General features: G+C 39.4%; 1 protein-coding gene across 2 annotated transcripts in view; it reads right to left on the bottom strand.

The window, feature by feature from the left end:
- Positions 1 to 8238: 8238 nt before the first annotated feature.
- The window catches only part of LOC145360386 (uncharacterized), a 40740-nt gene continuing 38254 nt past the window's right edge, over positions 8239 to 10724 (bottom strand). For both annotated transcript variants that reach the window (XM_080215581.1, XM_080215589.1), the window contains exons 5-6: positions 9956 to 10094; positions 8239 to 8707 (exon numbers count right to left, since the gene is read on the bottom strand). In XM_080215581.1, the coding sequence (XP_080071707.1) occupies positions 8484 to 8707; positions 9956 to 10094 (363 nt within the window). In that variant the 3' untranslated portion in view covers positions 8239 to 8483. The remainder of the gene's footprint in view (positions 8708 to 9955; positions 10095 to 10724) is intronic.

Below are 10724 nucleotides of genomic sequence, written 5' to 3'. Positions count from 1 at the left end.
CTTTCCTCATAAGCCAATCCTTTCAGCTCTGGAACTAACCCAATAAATCTCCTCTGCATCCTCCCCAGTGCCAGTAGCCTTTCTCAAGTAGAGACAGAGGTGGTGACCTCACCAACATATGCAGCAGCCTTTTGTGCGGCCTTGTTGAAGTTTTGCAGTCCAGATTTACTTTTCAAGACACACCAATCACTTGGTGCACATTGCCTTGAAGAAGGGCGAACTACTTGCAATATCACATCAATGCATGAAAGCAATGTGTGCTGTCAGCACTACCCAATCATTTAAAACAGCAAAGTGTCAAATTAAGGTACTGTCTGCTAATCACAAACCATGACCCCACAACCATTCTTCAAGGGTAGCAAATTTAACTCCAATGTTTTGCATTTGGACTGATATTGACTAGAGTGTTTGAAGGTTATTTCCAGTCTTTGAAACACTAATTTGAATCCAGCCTAGACTTTCAATCCTGCCTAAGAGGAAGAAGTGTTAGTGAAATGCATTTATCACTTGGGAGAGAGGATGTGATGAGTAACCACACAGAAATTGTTTTTAAAATCTGAGGAGGGAGAACAACTGCACATTTATCCAACATATTCAATCACACTAGGAATGTAAGTTTTTCAACAGAATTTGAAGCTTGCCAAAGACCCTTGATCATTCTTCCTGTAAAGTTGGCACTAGGGACATTAAAATAGTCATTACCGTGCAGTTTATGTTCAAAGCCAAGAGTTATTGGGTCCATTTATTTCAAGGATAATGGGAACACTGAGTGCATTATAGTTGAAGCCATGCACAAAACCAAGTTCACTCGAGCATAAAATAGGATTTTGTCATGTTTCATTTGTCCTTGATTCTGTAGTTGCTAAATGCAAATCTAGTCAGCTACAGAGCTGTGATTTTCCAGTCAACCCAGCAGCAGGTTTAATGGTGGGTAGAGGAGGGCAATGGGGCAGGAGCTGAAAAATTGGTTTCCCGTTGACGTAAAATGATGGTGGGAACTTACGCTCCTGCCCATTGTGATGGGTCAGTGTGAAACTACATCGCATTCCGTTAATTGGATGATGTGAAGCCTTAACTTGAGTTGTGCCTTCCTGTCCAATTACTCACATTGATCCAAAAAAGCGTGAAATCCTGCTGGCAATGTGACATGGGCATGTCAGAACTCATCTGAAAGAACGCCTGGGGCAGCTTACAGAGAGTGACCATAGACCCTGGAGCACCCGCATGCAGAGTGGATGGGTGGAATTTCTAACATATGGATCTCTGGGCTGCAGGAACCCCCAAGACGTGGATCTGTCCTGAGACTGGATTAGATGGGCAGAAGAGGAATGAAGATGGGGGGGGAGGGGTGGGGAGGTGTGAAGACCTGATTGAGGGTTGTGATGCAGGGGGGGGGTGCAGTGGAGGGGGAAACTATGAGAACGTTGGGGATGGTGAGGAAGGAGAGGTTTGCTGCAGGGACATGGAATGACTGAGGTGATCATGGAACAGGAGAGTTGGAAGGGCCTTGGTGGAGCAAAGGGAGTGAGGGTTTTGGTGGTGTGCAGTGTAAACAGGCATGGTGTGGATAGGGGAAAAAGGGGTCCAGAGAGACATCCGTGGTGTCAACTAATAAGAGATGGGGGACATATTGAGCAAACTGTTGGTGGGAAGAGATGGTGAGGATTAAAAGGGGGCAGTGGGTGCTGGTAGGATGGGAGAGGGAGAGCCGTGTGATGATGGGTGAAGGGTCAAGGGTCATTGAGGGTTGTTGGAAGGGAAATAGAAGTAAATTCTGGGAGTTGGTAGTATAAGCCAGAGTATGTTTATTGCCATTGGGATGCACACTTCAGGAAGTTAGCGGTCATGCCCAACACAGAGGGTAATGGGGGAGGGTAGTGCGATGACTTTGGGGATGCCACCGCAAAGACCCCTGCCAGATTCCACTCATCCTGCCAAAGACCCATTTATACACCCTTTGTTTTCAGCCAGCCAGCCAACTTCTATCCATGCTAATGTGTTAACTCCTAAATCATGAGCTTTTATTTTTTGCAATAACTTATGTGACACCTTATCAAATATCTTCCTTAAATCCAAATACAGTATGTCTACAGGCTCTGCTTTATCCACAGCATGTTACCTCTGAAAAACTTGAATTGGTTAAACACGACAGCTGGAATTTTGCAGCTGTTCATGCCCTGCCACCACTGCAAGTGAGGACAGAGAATTTGGCATTCAGCCAACTCTGTTCACTGCAGCAGAACCAGAAAAATCCTACTGGCACGAACAGTCAGAAAATTTCAGCCAATTTCTCTTCCACAAAATTCACACTCTGTTCCCGATTACTTTTAGAATTTCTATGTACTCAGCTATAACCGCCTTAATGCCCAATTCTAACAACTTCCCCACGACAGATGTCAAGCTAACTGGTCTATAGTTTCCAGTTCACTGCCTCCCTCCCTTCTTGAAAAGGGGTCACATTTGCTATTTTCTAGTCTGATGGAACCTTTCCATAATCTAGCGAACTTTAGAAAATTAACACCCACACATCTATTACCTCATTAGCTACCTCTTTAAGAACCTAGGTTGGAGTTTCTCAGAACCTGGAGACTCGTCAGCTCCATCATTTACTCAGTATTGCTTGCCTAGTGATTGCAACTTCACAAATTAATCTCTTCTTTCCGACTCCAGATGTAGAGATAAAACTAGGATGCTTCTTGTAACTTCTCTAATGAACACACAAGCAAAATATTTGCAAATTTAATCCATCATTTCCTTATCATCTACTATTAACTCACCATTGGCAATCTCTAGGGAACCAACACTCTCTTAATTTACTCTTTTCCTTTTTAAATGCCTGTAGAATATCTCGCTGTTTTTACTTTCTAACTTCCTTTTGTACTCTAATTTACTTTTCCTGATTAACCTTTAATTCATTCTCTGCCATTCTTTGTATTCTGAAACATCTGTTTTATCATTCACGTTTGAGCAGTTATATGCATTTTCTTTTCATTTGATGTTAACCACAGATAGTGGGTCTGCCCTTAAGAGTTTTTCAGATAGGCCACCTGGAGAAAGGCCATTAAGGCAGACTTCAGGATGATGTGCATTTACGATTGTCCTTCCAGGTGTGAGGGGAAGATAAAGAAGTCCATTAAGGCAGATGTTGGGTTGATTTGTGTTCTAACATTCAGACACAGCTGGGATATTTAAGGATAGCTAGGGCAATACCTAATTGATACAATATGAAATCTCACGCCGACTGGATTTTATATTTAAGCATATGTAAGCGGATTGTGACTGGTTTTAATATCTGAATGAAGTAACCTTAATCAATAACTCAGAGTGGGTAGGTATATGCTAATTATTTGTAATAGTATTTGAAACTATAACTGCTTGCATTTTCCTGAATTCAGGACTCTGGCTATTACAGACCGCGTCCTGTGACTTTCCAGGGACCTTGCTATATAGCTTGATTTAAACAGCTGTTTACAAGAATTCCATGACTTGATCTGGTTACTTGAAGGGTAAAGTTGTGATTAAAAGGCTGACATCATAGCCCGCAACAATGATCTAATGACAATAAAATTTTACATTGACCCTCATTAAATAGGAGCTGGATCCATATTGAGATGAGGAAAAAGTAACTAAATGTTATCAATAGGATGTTTATACAATACCAATGCAAAACTAGCAGTTGTAGGTACTTCTGGCGAAAATAATTTCTATTGTAAAAATTTCACTTGTGTATTTGAAAATATCCTTGGTCAGAATTCCAAGGCTGTTCATGCCTACCACCACTCCAAGCAAGGACAGAGAATTTGGTGCTCAGCCAAAACTCCATGCACTGCAGTGGACCAGAGAATCCTGTTGGTGTGGACAGCAAGAGAATTCTGGCCATTAATGATTAAAATACATTATGTACGCAATTTCAAAAAGGTAATTGAGTCATACAATGGAATCCATTACCAACTTCAGTTATATAATTCACAAGTTATTGCTATGTTCATGGGCAAATGTTTGTTCGTCCACCCATCATATACCTATACGTCGTATGTGTGCCCACATTTCCTGTTGTCACAAATGGTAAAACCACGATGAGGCAAACTTGGATGATAACAAATTCCAGTTATGTCAAAGTTATCAATCATTCCCACCTGCAGAATAGCATATTCAACAGGATGATGTCAGTGATAAGCTAACATTCCACAGTAGCAGCTTCAATTATTCTCATTTTATGACTGAGCTGACCAGAACAGAACTGGACCACACATGGAGAAATCATGGAGTGCTGGACAAGCCATCATTTGACAAAGATCGAACTGTGAAAGGATGTAAAAAAAAAACTGAGTATGGCTAAACCTATGAGAAAGTTAAAAATGTTAATCAGGGAGAAGGTGAAGTTGATACAGCAAATGAAAAAATGATCTTGGATGTTTGACTAATAGGCATCTTCTGTAGCAAAGAAAAGCTACCTATTGTTGAAGAAGCTCTGCTAATGTGTTCAAGGCAGCCTGAGCAAAGTGCATTACCATCTCTGGTGTAATTCTGCAGGAAAGGGGTTTCATTATGGCAAAAAAGCTGGAGTTCACTTCAGTGATGGATAGTTGGACTGATTCATGACAAGTCACAGTCGTCATTTTCTGCCACTCGGTTCTTTGAGATTTAAAGGTGAAACACATAATGGTGGAAAATAGAGCAAGGAACACATCACTGCTATTGTCTGCACTAATATGAATGGCATTGAAAGCTTGTTGTAAGAGGAAAGCCTAAGAAACCAAACAACCGAATGACAAGACACATTTCATTCAGGTGATTTGGAAATTGCAGCAGAAACAAAGATGAAAATTTACACATAAGTGGTTAATGCTGTTCAATGCACGACTGAACTGACAGATGACACTATCATAAACGCAGTGCAGGATCTCAATTACCCTGAAGAGACCCATGAATGCCCGCCCACCTGTTTCCATAGCAGATGATGGCAAAGGCTGTGGAGATGCTCTGGGATTCTGCACTGCAGCATGAAAACACTGAAAACATAACTGACTGCATTATCATCATGGACGTCTGAGAACACTACATTAAGCAACACAAGATTATGGAATTTTTCTGAAGCTAATCCCAAGGGCATGCTATTGTAAGGTGTAAACAAATTGAATAAAGGGTTTTTACATGCATCTATCACTTCACTGTGTTTTAATTTTGCATTTGAATCTGTTGTTTTAGACATAGGAATTGGGGTTTTCTCTGCTATTACAAACTTTCACTTAACATTAACTTGGAGATGGATCCTCAGGGTTTGAATCATTGAGATTTTACTGTAGTTACAACTCTGGTCAACAGTTGGTTCTATGCCGCAAGTATCTTCTAAAACTATTGCCACTCTGCATGTATTCTTAATATATGTTGCCTTTGGGTAATTTTACAGGTGATTTGTAAGTACTACAAAAGAGCTTACATTTCAGTTCTCAAACAATAAAGAAACTAGGGAACACGCAATGGCAGATCTAGGGTGTCTGCAGTCTTTTAATTGACCTATGTATCTAGTGTTTATTGAACAACAATTAACTTTGTGGTCTCTGTAAAGCACGGAAGTTCTGGGGGATTTTACTAGTAATATAACAAAAGTAGGACAGTGTTTAGCTTCCAGTCTGTTAGATCACGTTTCTTAGTCAAATATCATGCAGCTGATAGCTACTTTTTTAAAAAAAAGGGGCACTAATTTGAAAAGCAAAAACTCTTCTGGAAATTTGTCTTATTTAAATAAACCTCTAGTCTCATATTGACTGCACTTTCAACTTATAAATAACTTCAGCAATAAAGCTTTGGGGGTTAACAAGCACAGCCACTTAATCTTTAGTTCTGATCAGCAGTATGAAAAATTACCTTATCCAGGACACTTTCCTAACAAAATAACCGGTCATCTTCAATTCTCTATTTGATGATTAGGCTTGGCAGTGTTAAAGGGATACAATTCCACATTACCATGAGAAAATTGAAACTATATAATGGTCCCTGTTGAGGTAGAACAGTTGAATATTTCATTGACTCAATGGGCAAAATTTTCTCAAAAAAAATTCTAAAGTGTCGAATGGGCAAGATAATGATAGGTTTTCTTGGCATTTTTTTCAGCGAAGTAATGGAAATTTACAATACAGAGGCCATAATGCGAATCTCACCAATGGTTGAGGGGGCTGGTGGTGGTAAAGCCTCAGCTCACCTATGAAGCTGGCTGCTGAGCTTTAGGGGCATTATTGTGCAGGCACCCTGGTCTGCCAAAGCACCCTCCCGCCACCACGATCGCTGCCCCGGACTAGTCCCTCTCCACACCCCCCTCAATTAATGATTTCCGTAATAAAACCACAAGAGCTGAGAAACCGGGTGCAAACTTGAATTTTTGACTTTCATGCTGATCAACCAATTATGGTGAGCCTGTAAGATCGCACCCAATCCCTTGGGAAATCCATTCCCACACTTTTGACAGATGTGCTTATAGCATCCACCTGAAGTTACATGCCCAGAATGACACTACATCAAACCCAACACTCAACAACAGTAAATGAATAATTAATAACCTAAATAGATTAGTAATCTACCACCTGATTCCACTGGAAAGAACAGTTGCAAGTGTTGCTAACTTTACCTGAGCCAGATTTTGAAAGAAAATTACTAACCACAACTACGGAAGTGGTCAGTTGGCAGATATACTAGAGGTTGGTTGAATCTGGGAAATTTGAGTGAAGCATCAGCCAGCTTTCACAGCAAGAGGCAAAAAAACAGGTATATCAGTTTTGCATTTAAGACCAATTGTTTGCTTCTGTCTTTCACTGTAATTATGTATTGTGACTCAAGACAAAAAACATTTTTTGGGATTTTTCTGTTATCACTGCATGGTACAACTGTGAAATGTTTCCAACTTGTGGCCACTTAACTGATCAGGAATATGTGCAACAAACCAACATATCGTGAAAACACAGGAACAAAAACCATTTTAGACAGAATCAGCAAACTGTATTTGTTGGTTAAGAATCTACATAATTTAGCAAGACCAAGAAGTTGGACTGAAACATTTACACAGGTCTAATATATTGTCAAATTCTATCTTATTTTCAACCAAAATAAAAATAAGGAAAGCACTACTCTGCCCAGAACAGAAATCCCGACAGCAAGTAATTTAGGCGAGAGAGGTTAAATTTGAGAGCTTTTTAAAAAATATCATTCACAAGAAACATGATCGACAAAGCTATCTAACCATTTAATTAAATACCTCTTTAAATAAAACCCATTTAGAAACTTCTGATATGTCTTTGGGGTTGTTCAAAGCATGGGGAGAAAAACATCAATACAAATAAAAGCTTGAAGAGCTGAAGAAGAAACTTCAGATTAACACTTCACGTGAACTAAAATCACAGGATATATATCCATGCTAATAATCTAGATTCAATCCAGGCATTTCATGGCTCTGGTGCTTTAGTAGACACCATTTTAAAGTGTTATCAAAATACAGACTTGTAATAAAATAAATGTGAAAATGTTAAAGTGTTTTAGAATGCAAATAACATGTGGGCTGGCCAAAATTAGGTTTAGCAATAAATTCCACTCTCATAATTCAGAGAACTAAACAGATCAACCATTCCTCAATTCACACCACTAGCCACAGAGCAAACATTTCTTTTGTTTTAAAAGGAATTTAGTTTCTTTCTACACAATCATTGAGACAACTGGATCTTTTTATGTCTGTATTCAAGACGAAAGTTTTGCTTTCTGAGGAAAGGAGCTTGGAGGGAAGTTAAATCACATAAAACACTTAAAAAAAAAACTACTATAAAAAATACTCTTTCGCAGGAAATTAGCAATTAATGTTAGGACAGAAAGGTCTTCTTTAAAGTTACATTTTTGTGCACTCCTCTAAAACTGAAAGTGTCCCTTCACATTGTTCATTTTTCCTTTGAGGCAAATGATGCAGTCTTGGCAAAACTTCACAAAGTATAGAATGCAAGGAATGACCTTGTACAGACTCTGATAACACTAGCACACTAAATGATCCTTGCGCCCACCAGATAATTGCTGCCTCCTCTTGTAACAATGAGCTCGAGATGTCACATAGATTTTGGAATTTGCAGTCTGTCTCCCTGGTTGGCAGCATCTGGTCACATGACTGAGTGCTTCTCTTCCACTCTCCAAGACCCCCCACCCCAGCAACCCCCACCGTCCCAGCACAGGGACATGCACATTGTAGTCACTGACAAGTGTACAATCTTTTGAAATGTTGTATTATCCTTTGCCTTGGGCTTTCCTTGGAAAGTGCGATTAAGGTTTACAAAGAGATAAGGTAGTGCTGATAGCAGCAAACAGTGAACAATACGTTCTGTGTAGTGCATCACTGTAAATGTCTTATAAACTGTACAAAAAAAATCAAATCTTTATAAAACAAAAAAGAATAATTCAGGTGCTTTGGATTTTTTTTCCATTTCTGAAGTCCCGGGAGGTGGATTTTTTTTTCAGACTTGACATGGTGAGCCTGTTGTAGTGGTACTGCCAGTCTCCTGGGCACTAGGTGTAGTCACATTATCCTGCTGTTCGGTCTCAACCGATGGGCTAGGAGTGTATGGAGGGGGAGCATCACTCAAGCTGCAAGCATCATACCCTTCTGGTATAGAGAGGGCACAAGCTTCTTCAATACTTCCAGCTGCATATTCTGTATATGGTGGAGGTTTTAAATCATCTGTAGAGGCAAACAAAAAGAAGTTTTCAGCATTAAAATCGTTATAGCACAAGATCCAGAAATTGGTCTTTCGTTATTTTTTAAAAGGATGGCAGTGTGATAAGGATGGAAAGTACAGGGGATTTTTCGTTAAATTTCCAGTACCTATATATAATTTATATATATAATGTGGGTAGGTGTGTGTGCGCGGGAGAGAGAGAGAGAGAGCAAGCGAGCGAGACAGTGTATCTGACCACATGAATTTAAACTCAAAATCCACTCTGATGTTTAGGAAACATAGGCACAGCTTTCAGCAAGTTTCTTGCTTGCAGATCATCAGTTAAATATTGCTGTAACATTCTCAGTCCACTGGGCAGAAATGAAATTGCTTCTCCAATTGCATGCCTGTCTGATGATATATTTTGTTTCCTTTGAACTGCTGAACAAAATATCTTAGATTTCAATGCAAAGTAAAGCTGCCATAGTCCCAGATGACCATAGGCTGCAACTGGTTGTGATTTAACCTGAGGGTCACCACATCTCAGGCAAGCCTTCGTGAATAAACTCAGCCGGTATAGGAACTGAACCTGCACTGATGGCATCGCTCTGCATCAGCAACCAGCTGTCCAATCAACTGAGCTAAACTGACTCTGTGCACTATTATTGTCAGACGATGCATCAGTTAAATACTTGAGGTTAGATACTTGAGGTTACTTAACATGAATCATCATGTTAAAGAAGTACTGGAGTGGCCAGGCATGGAGAAACATACTACTGAAGAGTTGCCAAGGTGCCAATAAAATTAACATTTAAAATGAACTTGAAAGTCAATTTATTTTTATTTTTCAAATATAAATTGAGCCAACAAGTATCATTTCCAGACTCTGCTTCATCCATAACACTTGCCTGAAAACACTCAGGTTAACACTGTCCAGCTAACATAATAATCCCTTACATACAGCAAGTTAATCTAATACGAGCAACAAGAATACTGGCTCCTCTGTATGGATGACAGATTAAATCTCAAAAGAAACGGACTCTGTTGTGGGAGAGCTTAGGAAGTAAAGTATGTGGTGACACAAAGACAGTGAGACTTTAAAAAAGCGTTGGCTGCTTTGGTAACTAAGCATGCCACAAAACTTCACATCTTGACAGCAGCTTTACCCATTAAAGACAGATATCATTTGTTGAAAGAAAGCAAAACATTTAGTGAAAGAAATGAGATATTTGCATGAACTGAAGTTCCAAAAGTAGGAATTGATATTGTACCTGTTTGACCTCTTGACACTGCTTCATACGGAGGTGGTACCTCTAGTTGGCTGTAAGAAGGAGCAGGAGGTAGGGACCCAGAAGGTTCTCCGATGGAGCTGTCATCTTGACCACCATACCAACTATACCACATAGGATTCTGCAATAAAAGGAAATACTAATACCTTTCACTAAATTTCAATTTTCACCAAGAAGTTTTCAAACGGTTTTAAATACATTTAATTTGTTCAACAAAAATGGAAATGTGCAAATACAGTAAGAAATATAAAAACCCATACCTTTCACTACATTAAAATCTTCAACTTCAATTTGGAATGATGGGAAATACAGTACTCATGAGACTATTATCTTTCAAACATTCAGGTTTAGCTTTAACCTTTCACTGCTAAATTTCCAATATGAAATTTTTGAACATATTCAAATCACATCTTGGAATGCTATTAAAGTAGACTAATTGCTCTCCATGTTGTGTTTTCCTAGCAACACGCAATACCAAGAATGTAACAAAACTAACACGTTAGAAGCCACGGGCATTTCAAAAAGCATTTCACAGGATGAGTATCCAATAAGAGATTTGCAGGTTTAGACAGACGAAAAGAATACATTATGATACTAATAGGAATCATCTTAGTTAGACAACTGTTTCATCAAGGGGAGGCAAACATATGTCTTTTTTAGAGCCACTGAAGCAGACCAGAAGACTACATCATCCTGTTATAGGAAACACCTTAGTGAAACAACTGAACCATCAAGGTGAGGCATTGATGTG

Source organism: Carcharhinus amblyrhynchos, chromosome 2 (genome assembly GCF_965287045.1).
Source record: "Carcharhinus amblyrhynchos chromosome 2, sCarAmb.v2.hapA, whole genome shotgun sequence".
Classification (NCBI taxonomy): domain Eukaryota; kingdom Metazoa; phylum Chordata; class Chondrichthyes; order Carcharhiniformes; family Carcharhinidae; genus Carcharhinus; species Carcharhinus amblyrhynchos.
The sequence above is the reverse complement of the archived record's forward strand: the minus strand, read 5'-3'. Positions and strand labels throughout refer to the sequence as shown.